Here is a 20,336-nt window from a genome sequence, read left to right as displayed (position 1 = left end):
GGATGGGGAGGAGATGGAGGGGGGCTTCAGGTAGGCAAATGTGGCAGTGCTGAGGAACAGGGAGACCACGGCCAGGTGAGGGAGGCACGTGGAAAAGGCTTTGTGCCGTCCCTGCTGAGAGGGGATCCTCAGCACAGCCCTGAAGATCTGCACATAGGAGAAAATAATGAAAATGAAACAACCAACTGATGAACTGGCAGTAATCACAAGAATGCCAGTTTCCCTGAGGTAGCCTGAGTGTGAGCAGGAGAGCTTGAGGATGTGTGGGATTTCACAGAAGAACTGGCCCAGGGCATTGCCCTGGCACAGGGGCAGGGAAAATGCATTGGCTGTGTGCAGCAGAGCATTGAGAAATGCAGTGGCCCAGGCAGCTGCTGCCATGTGGGCACAAGCTCTGCTGCCCAGGAGGGTCCCGTAGTGCAGGGGTTTGCAGATGGCAACGTAGCGGTCGTAGCACATGATGGTGAGGAGGAAATACTCTGCTGAGACGAAGAACAGAAACAAAAAGGCCTGTGCAGCACATCCCATGTAGGAGATGGTTGTGGTGTTCTGGAGGGAATTGTGCATGGCTTTGGGGACAGTGGTGCAGATGCAGCCCAGGTCTGTGAGGGAGAGGTTGAGCAGGAAGAAGCCCATGGGGGTGTGCAGGTGGTGGTCCCAGGCTACGGCGCTGAGGATGAGGCCGTTGGCCAGGAGGGCAGCCAGGGAGATGGCCAGGAAGAGCCAGAAGTGCAGGAGCTGCAGCTCCCTCCTGTCTGCGAATGCCAGGAGGAGGAACTGGGTGAGGGAGCTGCTGTTGGACATTTGCTGCTTCTTAGCACGGGGTCTGCTCAGCAAAGGAAGCCACAGGGAAAAGTTTGGACAGACACCTCTGACAATATCACTCCAGATTTCAATACAATTAATTTAAGGATTAAATCATTTTTTTCTCTCTAATAGTTGCTGGCAGAGGGCTGTGTGTGGCAGGAGCTCTGGCCATGTGCTGCCAAGCATTTCAAGGTGTTTCCAGGCCAGCACTGCAGTTGTGCTGGACACAGTAGGACAGGAACCCTCCTGCAGAGAAGCCAAGGGCTGGGACAGGAGAGGGCCCACCCCCAAGGGAAGGCTCAGCCCTGCCCAGGATCCTACCCAGGCAAAGCTGGGCCTTGCTGGGGGCAGCACCAAACCCAGCAGCACAGACCCAGCAGAGAGGGCAGGGTCCCGCAGGGAGATGTTCTCCAGGCAGAGGCAGCTCCTTGCCCAGCACACAGTGCCCAGCAGAGCAGCAGGGAAGGGCCCCCAGAGCTGCCTGAACACCCCCTCCCCCAGGCCTTGGGGGCTCTTTCCCCCCACTCCCTGCCCAGGGCTCTGCTGCCTGGAGCTGTCCCTGCCAGCAGCTGCTTCCCTGGGCCCAGGGCTGGGCCCTGCCAGTGCTACCAGAGCGCATCCCAGCCCTGGGGGCTCAGCTCTGCCCTGCAGAGCCCTCCCAGCAGCACAGGGCACTGCCCAGGGGCATCTCTGGCTGGGCAGGCTCTGATGGCAATGTCAGAGCAACCCTGGGGAGGCTGGAAAAGTGACACTGATGCCTCTATAAGACAGTTTTGATGACTGATACTGTCAGGTTCAATCCCCTCTAACCTAACAGAGTTCAAGTTTCAGTGTCTCCTCCTGCGCTGAGAGATTCATTTCTCTGTCGCAGTCAGCACCCAGACAACCCAGAGTATAACACTGAAAGAACTGGTTCATTCTCTTTAAGGTACCCCCCCTGTCTGTCTGTGCCTCTTGCAAATACCTTCTGGGAAATTTCCTGCTTTGATCTGGAGCTGTGACAAGCCCTCATCCCTGCAGCACACTGGAGATCAGAAGGACAATGCCCTGCTCTGCCCTCCCAGGAGTTGTTCCTTCCCCACAGCCCTTCTCCCCCAGCCCCGTGGCAGCTCCTTGGCCGGGCTGAGAGCTGACCCTGGCAGGCAGCAGAGTCCCTGCCCAGCACACGGAGCCCTGGGGACAGGACCCTGCTCTGCACCACAGCCTTGGGCACCCCTGGCTGCACCCCCACCTTCCCACCCCACAGCCAGCCCTGGCACAGGGAACCTTCTGGCCCTGGGCCTCTGAGGGGGCAGCAGCAAGTCCTGCTCTGCAGCAGCTTCTCCTGCTGCACCCCAGCAAATCCAGCAGAGCCATCCTGACAGCTCCTGCCACTGCTGCCATTTGGCAGCTGGGAGAGGCACTTGCAGGAACTCACCTGCACTGCTCTGCAGCCACAGCCTGACCATGGCAAAGGGCTGGCAAGGTTCCTGCCCTGAGCAGCTCTGCCCTGTCCTCCCACCCCAGGATCCCTTGAACCTCCTGCTCCCTTCTCCTCTCTGCCCTTGCTGCCTGCAGCTCCTGCCCTGCTCTGCCATGTGGCCACTTCCCCTGCACTGCAGCAACTGGGAGTGTCCTGCTGAAAGATCATAGAAGCTGTGGGATGTGCCAGCTTTAGGAGATGCCTCCAGGAAGGCAAGTTGAACTTTCCTACAGCCAGAGAATTCTTCCTTCAAATCCTGGGAAGGTTTCTCCTGTAGTGAGAGCTCAGTCACCTCCCAGCCCAGGCTGCCTCTCATCTCTCTGCCTTCTCTCCTGTGCCCTGGGTGCTGCAGGCAGTGCCCTCAGCCCTGCTGGGCTGTGCAGAGGAGCTGCTCACCAGCAGAGCTGTCTCTTTGAAGCTCTTCTTGCTTGCCAGGAGCTCCCTGTGTGCCAGGAGCCCGGCCCAGCTCAGCAGCACAGCAACAGCTCCAGGTCTTTAATGACCCCCAGAGGGGGTTTGTGTTGTTTATGTGAAACTCAGTCCCTGAGAGGAAGTTCAAACAACTTTTCAAGAACTCAAAATGAGTTTGAAATACTGAAGTTTCTTGTACTGTTACTGGGTCTCAATGTGGGACACAACTGTGAAAGTGTCCCCAGATTCAAGTTGGAACAGAAAATTGCAGACAGTGATGACAAGAATGGACAAGCAAGGGAAAGGTGGCTCTGATGCTGAGGAAACCTGGATGTATTTCATTAATCCAATGGGCCAAGCCCTGACCCCCAGCCCCTGGGAAGGCAGATCCTGTCCCTGCCTCATTCCTCAGGGCTCTTCCTGGGGCACTGGGATGTGGGATGTGCAATGCCAAGGGCAGGACCATGGGGTGGCACCTGCCAGGCTACTGAGCAGGGACAAGGAGGCCATGAGGCCCCAGGGCTGCAAGGGGCACTCCCCTCCTCCTGGCATCAGGGGCACAGACAGCAGCCCTGGCCAAAGGCCTGCAGAAGGTGGCTGTGTCAGGGCCTTTCAGCTTCTCCCCATGCCTGTCTCCTCTCCAGCCCAGGCTGTCCTACGGTGTCCATGCCCTGCCCCTTTCCCTGCAGGCTGTCGTCATCCCCCCGGCTGCCCCACCTGGCTGGCACCTTCCTGCACTGACATCTCTGCGTCCTCCCTGGCTCTTCCTGCACACACAAAGCCTTGGGCTCATCCAGACTCCTTCTGGGTGATGTGTTGCATCACAGCACTGCCCTTGGAGGGAAATTCTTTTCTCCTTGTGCCAGCCTGGACCTCCCCAGCTGCACTTGCCATTAATTCTTTCTTTCTCATGCTCTTTTCTGCTACAACAAAAGCATCCCCCCTCTCTGAAGCGACTCTTCAAGCACTCCCAGGGTTCTTCTCTGCTGTCCTCTGCCCGCACACCACTGAACCCATGACTCCTTTGCCCCTGTAGAGTGGTCATGTTTAAAACCTCCAAACCCTGGGACATCTCTGAGCACTCTCCGAGGTGTCTTCAGATGAAAACATGGTCTAAGATAGTCACAGGGATATGTTTTACCAAGGGCTGTAGTGGCAGAACATGGGGCAATGACTTTGAACTGAAATAGGGGAGCTTTTTTCTATTGGATAAAATGAAGTAATACTTACCAATGGGGCTGGCAAGAACTGCAACAGAAGAGGATGTCCCATCCCTGGATCTGTCCAAGGTCAGGAACTTTGAGCAGCCTCAATTAGTGAAGATGTCACTCTCCAGGGACTTGGACCACCTGAGTTTTTGTTTCCCTTCCAACCCAAACCATTCTGTGATTCTTTGAGTCCCAAACTCCTTCTCCAAAGAATTACTGTTGCTAGGACAGGAATTGCCATGTTTTTGGAGAAGCCATTGTAAACCCAAAAGGTAAAAAATCAATTCAAATAAAGTTCCAGCATCTCTGTGTGAGAGTTTCACCAAGTGGGTCAATGGCAGAGCCTCCCAGGATGACCTTGCCAGTTGAGGATGGGGGATTCTGTTTGGGGTGTGAGTCTTATGATGGGCAACAAGAAAGCACATTTGGGGACTGGGCAAGACTCATGGTGGGATCTCTTGGGAAGAACCAAAGGAAGGGAAATGGTGAGATCACGGTGGTTTGTAAAGGAACAGGTGTGAGAAAACAGAGAGAAAAGGGATGAAAAAGCTGGTTGTGTTAAACAGGAGGATGCTCAAACACTTCCCAGGCCATGCCCTGACACTGATCCCCACAGCCTGTCCCTTTTTCTTAAGAACTCCATTGCCAAGAAGTTTCTGTGAGGAGGGACCTCTCTGCTCCTGGCACAGATCGTGGCCCAAGTTCCAGCCACTGCAGCAGGAGCCACAAATAGTCAGGTCTTGTGTTCTTTGGGGGGCCAGACTGTGCCCAGATTGGGGTGTGTGTGTGTGTGTTGGAAGCACAAAAGAGTGAAGCAAATGCAAAGCTAAACACCCAATGGAGCCTGACTTTGTCCCTAAGTGGGGGATGAGAATTGGACCCAACATGTGCAGGGACAGATGGAGGGGTTTGTCCCCCTGGCCCTGCCCAGAAGGGACACCTTTCAGGAAGGGTTGTGGCCTTGGCTGTGCTGAGGGTTGCCCCGGGCAATGCAGCTTGGGATTGCAGTGGCACTGTCAGGGCTCTGCAGAGCTCCTGGCAGTTCCTGCATTTGTCCCCAGCAATGCCAGAGAACTGCAGGAGTTGCAGTCAATCACTTGTGCTCTTTGGGACCCCGACTGGCTCTGCTGAATGGGAGCAGGCCTGGAGTTCCCAGACTGTTCCTGCATCCAGGGTCGGGCCTGCAGTGACGTTTGTGCAGCATTGAATTGGTGCAGTGGCAGGATGGCCATGGATCCATTCCTGCAGAAACACAATGGGGCTCCATCCCAGGCAGGGATAGAATGGGCCCACAAATGTTGGAAGGATAAGAACCAGGGAGTTTTGGCCCTGTGGAATCCCATGGAACCAAAGGAACCCTGGGACATGGCAGAACCTCCTGGAATAAAGGGGACATTGTGACCCTGCAGCACTTCATGGAACCAAAGGGAGTCTGGGACGTGGCAGGGCCTGATGGAAACAAAGGAACCTCATGGGAACAAAGGGACCCTGGACACTGCCAAAACTCAGGAAGACAAGGGAACCCCAGGACACTGTGGGATCTCCTGGAATCCAGGGGCCATTGGAATACACTGGGGCCTCCTGGAACCAAAGGGAACATGGGACACTGCGGAACCTCATGGAATCAAAAGGATCCCAGGACTTTGTGGAACATCAGGGAATCAAGGGACCAGTGTGACATCCCAGAACCTTCTGGAACCAAAGGAACCAATGAGACACTGTGGAATCTCATGGAATCAAGGGTCCATTGTGACACTGTGGAACCTCACAGAATCCAGGGGCCATTCTGATTCTGCAAGGCCTTCTGGAGTCAAAGGGACCATTGTGACACTGTGGAACCTCATGGAATCAAGGGTCCATTGTGACAGTGGGGAAAATGAAGGAATCAGTGGGCCATTGTCACACTGCAGGGCCTTATGGAGCCCAAGAACGCTGCGAAACAGTGCAACCTCATGGAATCAAGTAGCCATTGTCACACTGCGGAGCCTCAAGGAATAAGGGATCCAGTCTTTGCCTCAGATTTTATCAACAAATTAAATTTAAGGAATTACAGAAGTGGGATTGGACCACTTTTGCCCCACTGGTTTAATGACTGGTCAAATGGTAATATTTATATAAAATGAATCATTTATTCTTACAAATGATCAGACAAAAGATCTTAGTCAGAATTATTTACTACACAGTATAAAGCTAAAACTGCTAGTTGTACAGTATAAGATAGGATAGTGCACTATATTGAAGCAATTATTGAAGCAATTATATTAAAGCTAGCCAAAAGAAATAATTATTACATAAAGATCTGATGTAACTCACCCACACCAACGGTCATGGGGAGATTTCTTTTGCTCAGCCTTGAGGAGTGTCCTTGGAGGGCGTCCCCACCCAAGGCAGGAATCTCCACACATCTACCCCAAGAAGGGCTGTGTTAGAAGAATCTGCCTGGATGAAAAGGGGACTGGACCTCTCTAGTAGGAAGGGATTGACTGCTCCTCACAAATGTACAGACCAGTTACCAGCTTCACTGTCCCATCCAACTTCCAAAAGCAGGATGTGTGTTTGGAGTTGGGTGAACCAGGCTGGTTTGAGCATCATCCAACACCAAAACCATTCCCATGGTACCACCGGTAACTGGCAGATCTCACAGACAGCTTGCATGAGAGCTGGCACTGTTGGCATTGTCTGATGGGATTTTAGGCCTTATCAGGGTAGGCCCTCCTGCCACCCGGGCAGAGAGGTTGGCTGTGAAAGTCCATCCTGGAGATGCACAGGTAGCCAAGAGTTGGGCCCCTGAGTGACATCCAACAATGGACAGGGGGATGGGAGTGACCAGATGAAAGTGTCTCAGGTAGAGCTCCTGGCACTTGGCCTTGTTGAACCTCCTCCAAGTGGTCTGGGCCCATGGATCCAGCCTGTCCAGATCCCCCTGCAGAGCCTTCCTGCCCTCCAGCACATCAACACTCCCCCCCAGCTTGGTGTCCCCTGGGAACTGCCTGAGGCTGCACTCCATCCCCTTGTGCAGATCATTGGGAAAGAGATTAAGTGCCCTGAGCCCAGTGCTGAGCCCTGGGAACACCCCTGGATGGAACTGCATTGCCCACCACTCCTTGGGCCTGGCCATCCAAGCAGATTTTTACCCAGTGAACAGATGCTGCAGAATGTGTTTGATAAAGGTCCTGTAAGCCCAGAATATTGGGATGAGTGCAGATTTAGCTCTGCACAATAGAGCATTTAATTAATTTTCTCTCTTTTCCAGCCTCTGTGGACTGAGGGAGGAGTCACACAATGTGTGATGTGCTGTGTGCAAAGGGCAAATATGGACAGAATCCGGGGCAGGGAGTGCTGGGGGGATCTTGGGATCCCTGCTTGGCACAGAAGGTGTTTGCCATTGGTCTAAGACTATCTACTGTGCAAAGTGGACTTCAGTGGAAGCAATGTGGACTTGATATACAGCAGGGGAAGGACTTTGGGTTTTTACTGAGCTGTGCCTTCCTTTAGTTTTTTTTGCTGGCCATAAATGAACATCCCTCTGTGTCTCGTGCAGCTCTTTCTCCAAGCCAAGCAGGTGGGAGTTGGTGCCAAGGAGCTGAAACCTGCAGGTCCAGCCTTGAGTGGAGGAAGCTGAGATTTGCCCAAGGCTGCTTTGAGTGCCAGGGGTTTGATGAGGGAATGGTGGGGTGGGGATAGGGATAAAGTCTGATGGATTGTCAGACATAAAGGGTCCTAATTTTCTTATCTGTTCAGACTGAATTAGGAGGTGCCCAGGATCACTATCAAATGGAGATTGCTGATATCAATGTAAAAAGAGGGAAAAAGTAAACAGGGCACAAAAAAGACATCTTTTCTCATGGTCTTATTAATACAATATATTGACTTGGAATACACTTCTGAGATTTGTCTAATTAACCACAAAAGAATTGAAGACTTGCAAGTAAATTATTCCCAGGTGTTTGTCTTGTTAAGATGCCATCAGTGAGAGGTGAGTGTGGAGGAATGAGTAGACAAGGAGACCGTCCCTGGGGGCTGGGGAAGCAGGAACTCAGAGTCACTGGTTACGGGTGGCAAAAGGACTGTGGAATGTGGAGTATTAGTTTGTTTGAATACTTGCCCAGAATAAAGACAAGTAAAACAGACATTCAAACACTAAAAAAAAAAAAATACAAACCAAATTTTTATTGCAGTGAGAATAAAAAAAAAATACTAGCAAAGACAATCAAAAGCTAAAAAAGAATACAGAATACTTTATTGGTTGGCATTCATACAATACTACAGACAGCTTTTATTACAGTATTAACTAGTAAAAAAAGGAGTTAAAGGGATACAAAAAAAATGGTATAAAACATTTGCTTTCTCGGTTGCTTCCTATCAATAAACTGTGCTTACCCACACAGACAGGCCAGGGCTGCCAGGATCTGCAGCAGCTGGTCGGTGCCCGTGCTTAGCGGGCGTCCCCGTGGAACAACACAGTCTCCATGGCAGGATGAGGATCGCTCACCCCAGCAGTCCTGACACCCCATTTTATCAGTTCCACATTACACCACGTAGGGCCAGTACCCAGTATAAGGTGATGCCTGAGTGGCAGCCAAACCCTGCCTGTTCATCACCTGATAGCAACAGTCTGTGCATGCCCTGCTGTAGGGCAAGGGGCCAGTGACCCCTGCCCACAGAATCTTCCTCCCATCATCATCTTTCTCACCCCTATGTATGACCTCTACCATTGTGTTTCAAGGGTGTTTGTGTCCCTCTTGCAGTAGGGGGCCAAGCCAAGGAGGAACTCAACTCTGATCATGGGGGACATCTCATTGACTTGCTAAGAAACACAATGGACCTTTCAGTTCACTTGTGCCATAACGTTACGTTGTACCATACTCTGGCTGGTTTCACATCCTAATATAATTTCTTTCTCATGCCTCTGCTCCATTGATCATCTAATTCAAAAGTACCCCCCTTACAGCATTGCAGCTCCACGTTGCTTGATTTAATGAAGGTGTTTCTTGATTTACTAAAGACAGGTTATTTGTTTATCTTGGGAGCATTAAACGTTGTCCATCCTGGATTCATGTTTGGCTGGAATTCTGGAGCTGATACCTTTTACCCAATGCTGGTGTTACAAACATCCTGGTTGAGTGTTTTTTTTTCCTTTTAGCTGCAAACAAGCTTTTGCTCTGCCCAGTTACATCTAATACATTGTCTGTGGTTGTTCTCCAGTAGGGAGAGGTGTGGTTTCTGGATTAACAGTTCCCTGGAAATAACAAACTCTTTCTTTCCAGATGTCCTGCAGGATGCCAGGTTTTTTGGTATTGATTCACCAATCGAACACCTGGAAATAGCCCTGAAGGGAATTTGTTTGAAGACCTGAATGCACCTGCCCTGCTCTTGCAGGAGATGTGTAATTTAGTGCTGTCTGTGTCAGCTGTTGAACAACATTCCCAACAGAATTCCCAGCCAGCTGAGGATCACTCTCCCACCTCTCAGAAGGAGTTTGTCTGGTTCCTGCTGGCAACACCCCCCAAGTCCGAGCTGGGCTGTCAGGTGAGAACACATTTCTCTTTCTAACAAAATTCTAGGAATTTCTTAATTTCTTCCCAACATCTCATCTGAAGCTCCCTCTTTTCTATTAAAACCACTGCCCCTTGTGCTGTCCCTCTCTGGAGTGTTGGTGTCTGGTGCTGGAATGTGGCAACGTGAAATGCAAACAATGTGTTCTCTTGAACTGAGTTTGGATTCTGAGCTGTGGCACAGTGACCTTGACTTGGAATTCCAGGGTGGTTTGGGCTGCATTCCTGCTTTAGGTGGAAGCTTTCCTGGTGGAGCAATTTGTTTAAATGTAAAATGAACCAAGGACAATTTTTGAGAGCTTTGCATTTAGATTTCATTAGTCTTAAGTAGTAGAATAAATGGTCTTGTGTGTATTTGTCTGTATAGAATCATGGACTGGTTTGGGTTGGAAGGGACCTTAAAGGTCTTCTCATTCCACCCCCTGCCATGGGCAGGGACACCTTCCACTAGAGCAGGTTGATCCAAGCTGTCCTTGGACACTTGCAGGGATCCAGGGGCAGCCACAGCTTCTCTGGGAATTCCATCCCTGCCCGTCCCCACCCTCCCAGGGAAGGATTTCTTCCCAGTCTCCCATCTAACCCTGCCCTCTTTCAGTTGAAAAACCATTGCCCCTTGTCCTGTGCCTCCAGGCCCCTATCAAAAGTCCCTCTCCCTCCTTTTTAGAAGCCCCCTTCCCTGGTGGGGTGTCTTCAGCTCCTCCCAGGACCTGTGTGTGTCTGTATCTATCTTGTATCTGTCTATATTTATAGACAGTATATATTTTAATACATTTATATCCATATATTTCTACTTAAATATTTATACATTGTAAATATTAATGCACACAATTATATTAACTTTGTGTCCAGACCTACCCCTTCCCCTCTGTAACGTTTTTGGGGGATTTATTCCTTGGGATTTCCATGATCTCAGTTACAGTGGAGCAGATCTTTCCCACCTGGATCTTTGCTACATCAACTTCAAGGTGGCCAGTCTGAGCTGCTGCAACCTGGCCCGTGCCAACCTGTGCTGTGCCAGCCTGGAGAGGGCTGACCTGTTAAGCTGAAGCCTGTGTTTGTGCATTTCTATGGCCCAGAAAAGGTCCAGCTGTGGTTTGTCCAACCCTGAGAAGGGCCCACAAGGGCTGCACTGAGTCTGTGACCATCTCAGCCCCAAATCCCCTTGTCCTCCTCCAGTTCACACAGCTCTGAGGCAGCACCAGTGTGCAGCTGCTGTGTTTCTGACTGGTTTTCCTCACAGAACTCCTTTCTGTGTGTGTTCCAGGTGCCAGCCTGAAAGGAGTGGCCATGGAGGGCAGTCAGATGACAGGAATGAACCTCCGAGTTGCAACGCTGAGAAACACCAAACTAAAGAACTGAAACCTCAGGGGAGCAACGTTGGCAGGAACTGATTTGGAAGTGAGTTGGGATTCATTTTCCATCCTATTCCTTTCTCTGCTATCGTCAGCTGGTAATTTGGGGGATTGTTGGCTTTTGGCTGACCTCTCCAGCTTCAGAGTAAATGGAGTTCAGGTAAATGGACTTCAAGTAAAGCTTTGAACAGAGTTCTGGGTGCATTCCATTGACACTTCTTTTTCTTTTCCCCTTCAGAATTGTGACCTATCAGGTTGTGACCTCCAGGAAGCCAATTTGAGGGGCTCTGATGTGAAAGGAGCCATCTTTGAAGAGATGCTGACCCCCCTGCACATGTCCCAGAGCTTCAGATAGGGAAGAGAAGATGTCAAAGAGGAAGGAATCCAAACATTTGTTGTGACTTTCTTCACCTCCTCCCCTTCCTGAGTTAGAAGGAATGGTTATTAGACAACTTCCATTTGCAGTAGTGCCTAAGCAGACTCTTTTTGATCACTTTTGGGGAGGGAATTTTTGTTTCAGAGGTGGAAAGAGAGAGTTTCTCCCTTTGTGAAGAGAGTGAGGAAGTGGGCTGGTTCTGAAAGCAGAAAGTGGGGCTGGTTTGGGGGGGAGGGTTCAAGACTTTCGTTGTTTAGCATTGCCTGACTTTGGAATGCATTTTAATTTCTAAAGCACAATATATGCAATTCTATTTGTTAAGTCTGTAGCTGCAATATGAATAGAAAATGTTATTGCTGTATAGTAGCAAACAAAGTGGAGGTTTCCAGGTAGACAAGTGTCTTTACAGTCAGTGTCTTCATTCCTACAGGGTGTTAATGCCAGGGGTGGTCACACAGTGCCCACGGGATGTGCTCAGGTCTCTGCTGGGGTGGAAACAGTGGGGAACTGTCCTCAGAGGTCCTAAATTGCTGTGGAGTAGTTGGAGTGCAGGGTTAGAGCAGCTTTATCCCCTCAAATGTGCAGAGGAAGCTGCTGCCCCTGCAGGGACCTGCCCAGAGCCCGGATTGAGTTCCCCCTGGAAGATCCCTGGGCAGAAATGGGATGTCTTAGTCAATGCTCTCCAAAGGAGTGTGAAATTGCACTCTCAATCCCAGCTGGGAAGAAAAATTCCCCTGCTTCCACATGTCCTGAGCACTCCAGACTGGAGTTCCTGTAGCTTTTTCCTTCTTTGTTGGGAATTCAATGGACAGAGGAAAACACAGAAGTGTCCCCAAAGCAGAGAGAAGGTCTGGGGCCAGAGCACCTGCTCCCCCCTCTTCTCATCCCTTCAGCAGATGAAGAAATGGCTCTCAATGTTTCCCCTCAATGTACTCTGCAAATTCTCCTGGAAAGCATGGGCATAATCCCATTTGCCAGCCAGATCCACTCTGGACTGCCTAAAGTGTCTGTAAAAGCCTCTTGCCTGGGGCCAAGTGCCCCTTCCACACTTGCTTTACGTGTGGAAGAAAGCAGGGAAAGCTGTTTTTTGTGTGGGCACCCTTCACATCTCAGTGTTTGTGATCTTGGGAATCCTCATGGACCTGGAAGAATGGCAGATTATCTGTTGTCATGAGATTTGTACCTGGAGATTGTTTTGATTTGTATTTAAATCTGCCTTGAAAATACAACTGATAGAAAACAAAGGAAAAAGAAAAAAAAGAGAGAAAGGCAATGCGAAAAAAAAGGGAGGAAAAAGAGAAAAAGGAGAAAAAAGAGAAAGACGGAAAAAGCAGGAAAAAAATGAGACAAATAATAAAAAAGAAAGAAAAAAAAAGAAAAAAGAAAAGAGAAAAAAAAGGAAGAAAAAGGGAAAAAAAAGGGGAAAAAGGAAGCAGAAAGTAAAAAGGAAAGGAAAAAAGAAAGAGAGAAGAGAAGGAAAAACAAAGACAGAAAAATAATAAACCCAAAAAAGTATTATCCTCACTCCGCTCACGTGCAAAGGGCCGCAATGATCCGCCGCAAGGACTACAACTCCCGTGCTGCCCCGCGCAACGCGCAGGCGCGACGGCTGAAGTACGGGGGCGTGGCCGCGCGCTGATTGGCTGCGGCGGTGTTCTCTAAAGGCGGTGCGCGCGCAGAGCGGGAATCGGTGATGGCGGCGGGTCCTGCCTTTGTCTGTGAGAGCTGGCGGGGGGTGCGGGAGAGCGGGGTCTGGGGATCCCCTCGGGGGCTGCGGGGAGCGCGGCTGGGGGGGGAAAGGCTGGAGGGCTCGGGAGGGTTTAGCGCGGGGGTTCGAGGGTTCCCGAGGGTCAGAGCGCAGGGCCTTGGAACCGTCTCGGGGGCCGCGGGGCCCGGGAGGCCTCCCAAGAACCCGGAAGGATCATTCGATTGCCGAGAAAATCCCTCGGAAAAAAAAATCAGAACCACCCAACGAAAAAAAGAACCCTGAAAAAAGGAAAAGTGAGAAAAAGGTGAAGGAAAAACTGCAAGGGTCAGGATGATTTTATTGCTTTGGTTCGGTTTTTCCTTGGTCTCCTCCTTCTCAGATTCTTTGCTCCCTTCCTTTACAGAAAGCTCTTCTGCTGTTCTGTGGTTTTGTGGTCCCTTAGGGGCTTTTAGGAGTCCCTAAGGAGGTTTTTGAGGGTCTCTGAGGGGGTTTGGTTTCCTGGGGGGACTTAGGGGGAGGTTGAAGGTCCCTGAAGAGGTTTGGGAATCCCTGAGGGAGTTTTGGAGTCTCTAAGGGAATTCAGAGGTCCTGGGGGGCTTGCAGGGGGTGTCTTTGAAGGAGTTTTCTGGGTTTCTAGAGGGATTTCAGAAGTCCCAGACGGTTTTGAGGGTCCCTGAGGGGGTTTTTGGGGTCCCTGAAAGGGCCTGGGGGGTCCCAAGTGGGTTTTGCAGGTTACTGAGAGGGTTTAGGGGGTCCTGGAGGGGGATGAGGTCTCTGAGGGGATTTGTACGGTCTTTAAGGAGGTTTTGATGGGTCCAGAGGTGGATTTCTGAGGGGATTTCAGGGGTTTTGAGAGGATTTTATGGGGTCTCTGTGTCGGCAAACCAACCCCAGGGAAAGGGGATCTCAATTCCCCCCCCGAACCCCAGAGACCCCCAAAACTCAGCAGACAGAGACCCCACAGGGAGGGGGGCCCGGGGGTCCCCTAAAGCCCAGCAGTGGGGTTCAGGGGATCTCCCAGCCCTCAGGGGAGGGGTCCTGGGGGTGCCCCCCAAAATGCAGGGGGTACATGTAGCAGAACCGAGTAAGGGGATCCCAGTGCCCCCAGTATCGCCCAGTGACCTCCCAGTGACCCTCAGTATGGCCCAGTAACCCCCTCAGTGACCAGCCAGTGTGTCCCAGTGACCTCCCACTGCCCCCCAGGATGACCCAGTGATCCTCCAGTGAGCACCCAGTAACCCCCAGTATGACCCAGTAACCTCCCAGTGCCCCTCGCTGTGTCCTGGTAATCCCCCAGTAACTTCCCAGTCCCTCCCAGTGCACCCTGGTTCCCCCCAGTGTGTCCCAGTATCCCCCAGTAATCCCCCAGTGTCCCCCAAAGCCCCCCAACCGTCCCCAACATGTCCCCAGATGTCCTTGGCCTTTCTGTGAGGGGGGGAGGAGTGTTTTTGGTCAGAGGGTCCAGGGGGCACTCCTGGAGTGAGATGGAGGGTTGGGGACATCAGGGATGGGGTTTGGGGACAGTGGAATTGGGGATGCCAAGGGGGGAACTGGGGACACCGAAAGGGTCTTGGGGACACGAGGGGGATCTCAGGACTCACCTACTCTTGGTGCAGGCCCTCCTCTCCCCTTCTAGGCCCCATTAACCCCCTCAAATGTCGCCCAACTCCCCTTTTTTTCCTTTAATCTCCTTCCCCCCAGATACTTTTGACCCCCCAATGCCCCCAAGACCCTTTTAACTCCCCCAAATTCACACAAAGCCCCTCAAAACCCCCCAAATCCCCATCCAACCCCCCCCCCCAGATCCCCCCAAATCTCCCCAAGTCCCCCCCTCAAATCCCTTCCAACCCCCCCAAAGAGGGATCACCCAGCACCCTGGGACAGGAACACAGTGGGCTGTACTGGGGGCACTGGGCTGTACTGGGGGCACTGGGGGGGGCTCAGGTGTCCCAGGACAAGGTGGCCCAGCTCCAGGAGAGATCTGGGGAGCAGTGAGGAGGTACTGGTCTGCACTGGTCTGTCCTGGTCTGTGCTGATCTGACCTGGTTTGTACCCCCAATCCCCAAAGCCCCTCCCCAGCTCCCCCAGGACCCTCCCATACCCCAAAGCCCCCCAGGCCCCCCCAGGCCCCTGACTTGGTCCTGCTGCCCCTTGAGCATCTCCAGCTGCTGCAGAACCAGGCATTTCATCAGCAAATGTGCAGGTGACCCCAAGCTGGGGGTGTGTTGATGTGCTGGAAGGCAGGAGGGCTCTGCAGAGGGACCTGGCCCAGCTGGATCCATGGGCTGATTGCAAGGGGATGAGGTTCCAGCAGGCCAAGGGCCGGGTCCTGCCCTTTGGCCCCAAGAAGCCCCGTCAGCCCCCCGGGCTGGGGCCAGAGTGTCTGGAGAGCAGGCAGGCAGAAAGGGAGCTGGGAGTGGGGATGGACAGGGAGCTGAAGAGGAGGCAGAGTGTGGCCAGGTGGCCAAAAGGGCCAATGGATGGTGTCCTGTGTGAGGAAGAGTGTGTCAGCAGGAGCAGGGAAGGGATTGTTGGGCTGGAGTGAGCGCTGGTGAGGCCACCCCTGGAGTGCTGTGTCCAGCTCTGGGCCCCTGAGCTGAGGAAGGCCCTGGAGGGGCTGGAGCAGGTGCAGAGAAGAGCAGCGAGGCTGGGGAAGGGAGTGGAGCACAAGTGGTGTGAGGAGAGGCTGAGGGAGCTGGGGGTGTTGAGGCTGGAGAAGAGGAGGCTCAGGGGAGACCTCCTGACTGTCTGCAAGTCCCTGCCAGGAGGTTGGAGCCAGGTGGGAGTGGGGCTCTTGTTCCAGGAACTTCCCAGGGCTGGGTCTTCAGCCGGGGGTGTTGGTACCAGGCACTGCTGGGGCCGAGCAGAGCACGAGGCCTCTTGCAGACCCCTGGAGCAGCCTCCCACTTGCCAGCCCTGCCCTGGTGGGGTGATATTGTCCTCTCCCTACAGGACACTCCCCCCGACATCTTCAGGGGACCCTTTTGTGTCTATTCCTGGTTGCTGATTGATGCTGGGAACCTGAGGGAGCCTCTGCAATCCCATCCATGGGGCAGAGTCTCTTGTGCAGAGCTTGACTCAGTGCAGACTTTGCAGGGAAATCTGTGCTGGCAGCCCAAATATGTCACCACCTCCCCGCCCTCCCCCCAGAATATTTGGGACAAGTTCCCCCCTCCTGGGCACCCATGGGATGGGGGGTGATTGTTCTCCTGCTGTTGCTGTTGCTGCTCCGCCCCTGTCCCTGCCCTTCCTGCCGCTGTCGGGTGAGCGGAGCGGCCACGATGGGAAAGGGGCAAGAGAAGGGAAAAGAGCGGGTGGGACCCCCAAAGGGAGCGTGAGGGGCAGTGGGTCACCCCCAAAGGGAGCTGGGGGGAGCCGGGGTTTGCGGGGTGGGTGGGAAAGGGGTCTACAGGGAGGGAGAGGGGGCTAATCTTCATATTTTGGAGTATTTTTCATCTGAATTTCAGCTTTGTGTGGTTTGGGGGGATGAGGATCTTCTTACTATTTCTGAGGGATTTTTTTGCCTGTGTCTGGGTGGTTTGTGCTTTTCTGGGCTGAATCTTGGTGTTTTGGAGGTTTTTATGGACACAGGATGCCCAGTGAGTTCTAGAGATGGACTTGGGCAGGAGGAACCCCCAAGCCAACGAGCTCAGCCCTTGTTTTCCCCCATCAGGATTTGTCCTTCCCAAAGCTTGGGCGGATGGAGGAGGAGGCTGCAAGGAAGAGGAAGATGCCTTGGGCCCCCCAGGCAGGTGAGGAGGAAGTCAGTGTCCCTTTGGGCGGGTGTTGTGCTGGCTCTGTCAGCCCAGCATGGCCCCGGCTGCAGGACAACCCCGCTGGCGCCGCCGTCCTGCCGGGGCCGGAGTTGGGGGGATGTCCTTGGCCTTCCCTGTGGGCCGGAGGCAAATCCCCTGCCTGTCCTTCTTGCTTCCTGCCCCAGGCCCCGAGCTGAGGACGGAGAGCGCGGAGGACAAATCCCCCCGTGAGACCCTGGTGGGAGAGGCCGTTTTGAAGGGCTCCCCGGCGCAGGAAGGCAGCGGGGAGGAAAAGGGCCGGAGATCCCCCCGCAGGAGGGGCTCCAAAGCCATCCCAGGGTGCTCTGAGGAGGAAAGAGCCAGCCTGTGCCAGGAAGGCGGCCGGAGCTTGAACCGGAGCTCTGACCTGGTGGTCCCTGAGCAGCCTCCCAGCAGAGAGAAGCCCTTCCAGTGCTTGGAATGTGGGAAGAGCTTCAGGAAAAGCTCCAACCTGATTAGACACCAGCACATCCACACCGGGGAGCGGCCCTACACGTGTAGGGAATGTGGGAAGAGCTTCAGTGATAACTCGGGCTTGATCCAACACCAGCGCATCCACACTGGGGAACGGCCTTATTCTTGTAAGGAATGTGGGAAGAGCTTCAGCCGAAACTCCCACCTCCTTTCCCACCAGCACATCCACTCCGGGGAACTGCCCTACACATGTGGGGAATGTGGAAAGAGCTTCAGGAAGAGCTTCCACCTCCTCACCCACCAGCACACGCACACTGGGGAACGGCCCTACAAGTGTGGGGAATGTGGGAAGAGCTTCAGGCAGAGCTCCAACCTGATCCAACACCAGCGCATCCACAGGGGGGAACGGCCCTACAAGTGTGGGGAATGTGGGAAGAGCTTCAGGCAGCAATCCAGCCTGCTCACCCACCAGCGCATCCACACTGGGGAACGGCCCTACAAGTGCTTGCAATGTGGGAAGAGGTTTCCGACCAGCTCCAATCTCCTCAGGCATGAGCAGACACACACGGATGAGAGGCCCTTCCGCTGCACCGACTGCGGGAAGGGCTTCAACCAGAACTCCACCCTCGTCACCCACCGGCGCATCCACACCGGGGAGAGGCCCTACAAGTGTGGGGAGTGTGGGAAGAGCTTCACCCACAGCTCAACCTTGACCAGACACCAACGGACCCACCAGTAAGAGAAGCCCTACCAGTGCCCTGACTGTGGGAAGAGCTTCGGCCGCTGCTTCCACCCCGAATGAAGCCCCTGATGGGGAGGCAACCCCTGGAGTACAGTGACTGTCAGTCCATCCCTTTTACCACAAAGGACCAGTCCCCTTTCCCAGGGGCAGCTTCTTCTCACAGAACCCTTCTTGGGAGGTGTGTGGAGATTCCTATCTTGGCTGGGGACCCCCCAAGGTCACTGCTGGAGGTTGAGAGCAGAGATCTCTCTCCATTAATGTTGGTCTGGGGGAGTTCCATCCAACCGTAATTAGGAATTACAGGTTTTGTGCCAGCTTGGGTAGAATTGCTTCAACAATTGCTTTAATGTAGAGCACTGTCCTATCTTATGCTGTTCTCCTGGTAGTTTTAGTGTTTCTGTTGTGCAGTAAATAATTCTGATGAAGATCTTTTGTCTGATCATTTGGAACCCTAAATAAATTAATTTCTCTCAATAGATCTGGTTTGCCATCGTTTAACCTGGAGGACAAAAATGATTCAGTTACACCTCTGTAATTCCTCTAAACTGAAAGTGTTGGCATAATCCAAGGCTGAGATTGGATCCAGCACCCCACAGGAAGTTGGGAGCTCAGGGGGGCCACCCCCCTTTCCCAACCCCTCTGTGCCCAAAGACCCCAATGAGACCATCCGACCCACCAGACCACCCCCCCTTTTCCACCCTTCTCCCTGTTCCTTCCATATTCCCATTGTCCCCTCAATCCCCCATTTCCCCCCTGAACAGTTTTGGGGTCCCAACCCCCACTGTTTACCCTCTCTCCTGTGGGCACTGTAGGAGAAAATGAGGCTGCACACACAGAGTTCCATTGTGGGACTTGTCCGCCCGTCTTTCCGGTGTCCCCCTTTCATTGGGGTTCCTTTGGAAACAGCACCTGGGCTTTGTCTTTTAGTCCACTGGAATTCCCAGCATGGCCCCAAAGCAGTGCCCTGATCCCACACATTCCCCTCCCCTCATGTGCTGGCTGTGTTCAGCCACCAGAGAAAAACACAGGCTGCCATGCAGAGCGTTCCAAGTGGTTTCCCCTTTGGCAAACAGCACTCTCTGGATGGAAAACACCAGTCAAGGCCAAAACACTCCTTTTGGATTCGAATTAACTGAATGCAGCTGTTGCTGCCTTATGTTGTTCCCACATAAATTCTCGGGGTTCCTTTGCTTCCAGGAGGCCCCACATGCCCCAATGGCCCCTGGATTCCATGAGCTTCCACAGTCTCCAAAGGTTCCTTTAGTTCCATGAGGCCCTGCAGTCCCCTAATGCCCTTTGGATTCTCGGAGATTTCCCACTGTCCCAGGGTCCCTTGTACTTCAGAAAGAGCTGCAGTGGGACAGTGGCCCCTTGGTTCCGTGAGCTCTGCAGTGTTCCAGGAATCCTTGGGTTCCAGGAGAGCCTGCAGTTTCACAAGGAGCACTTGAATGCAGGAGGTTCTGCAGGGTCCCAATGACCCCTGGATTCTGGAAGGTTCAGAAATATCTCAGGGCTCCCTTGGTTCCAGGAGGACACGCATGTCAGCAGGAACCCTTGGTTCCAGGAGATTGAACAGTGTCCCAGAATTCCTTTGATTTCATGAGGCCCTGGATTGTCCCAATGGACTCCTGATTCCATCAGCCCCCTCAATGTCCCAATGGCCCTTGGTTCCATGAGTTTCTGCAGCGTCCCAGGGTTCCTTTTGTTCCATGGGGAGCTGCAGTGTCACAATGGGCCCTGAATTCCAGGAGTTTTTTCCAGGGTGACAGTGCTCCCTTGATTCCATGAGATTCCACAGTGTCCCAGGGTTCCTTTGGCTCCAGAAGGCCCTGCAGTGTCACAATGGCCCCTTTACTCCAGGAGGTTCCACAGTGTCCTTGCTGGAACACACAGGGTTGTAATGTTGTCAGCCCTGCAGAGCTGCCTCCAGCTCTGGGCTCCAGCACAGGAAGGACATGGACCTGCTGGAGCGAGTCCAGAGGGGAGCAGCAAGAGTATCAGAGGGATGGAGCAGCTCTGCTGTGAGGAAAGGCTGAGACAATTGGGATTGTTGAGGCTGGAGAAGAGAAGGCTTTGGGATGACCTAATTGTGGCCTTCCAGTGCCTGAAGGGAGCCAACAAGAAAGATGGAGAGAGACTTTGGACAAGGGCCTGGAGTGACAGGACAAGGGGCAGTGGCTTCACACAGGTAGAGGGAAGGGTTGGAGGAAATAGTAGGAAGGAAATCTTTCCTCTGAGGGTGTTGAGATGCTCTTGAAGGCCCCTCCCAAGCCCAAGCATTCCATGTTTGTGGGACTGGTGGGTGAGGTGGTGGTTGGAGTCGTCTGGGGCACAGGGACCCAAAATGAGGGAGTTTTCCATTGTGGGGGAAGGAAGGAGGGGGCAGCAGAACTGACCCCTTGGACACCTGGCAGGCAGGCTTTGGCTGGAAGCTGGTGATGGGGAGCTGAGTGAAGCCCCCACAATGCAGGAGGAAATGGTCAGTGACCTGCTCTGCCAATGACACC

At 53.1% G+C, this 20,336-nt stretch overlaps 2 protein-coding genes across 2 annotated transcripts in view; one reads left to right on the top strand and one right to left on the bottom strand.

The window, feature by feature from the left end:
* LOC127461900 (zinc finger protein 160-like) overlaps positions 1–20,336 on the bottom strand; it is a 205,553-nt gene that overhangs the window by 80,760 nt on the left and 104,457 nt on the right. The window lies entirely within an intron of this gene.
* The window catches only part of LOC127461895 (zinc finger protein 585A-like), a 208,402-nt gene that overhangs the window by 117,485 nt on the left and 70,581 nt on the right, over positions 1–20,336 (top strand). The window contains exon 4 of the mRNA XM_051770093.1: positions 17,067–17,756. Coding sequence (XP_051626053.1) covers positions 17,067–17,756 — 690 coding nt within the window. The remainder of the gene's footprint in view (positions 1–17,066; positions 17,757–20,336) is intronic.

Source organism: Manacus candei, unplaced genomic scaffold (genome assembly GCF_025592945.1).
Source record: "Manacus candei isolate 608988 ecotype Guabito, Panama unplaced genomic scaffold, ASM2559294v1 h1tg000115l, whole genome shotgun sequence".
In the NCBI taxonomy this organism is placed as follows: Eukaryota; Metazoa; Chordata; class Aves; order Passeriformes; family Pipridae; genus Manacus; species Manacus candei.
Note: the sequence above shows the minus strand (reverse complement) of the source record. Positions and strands in the feature narration are given on the sequence as shown.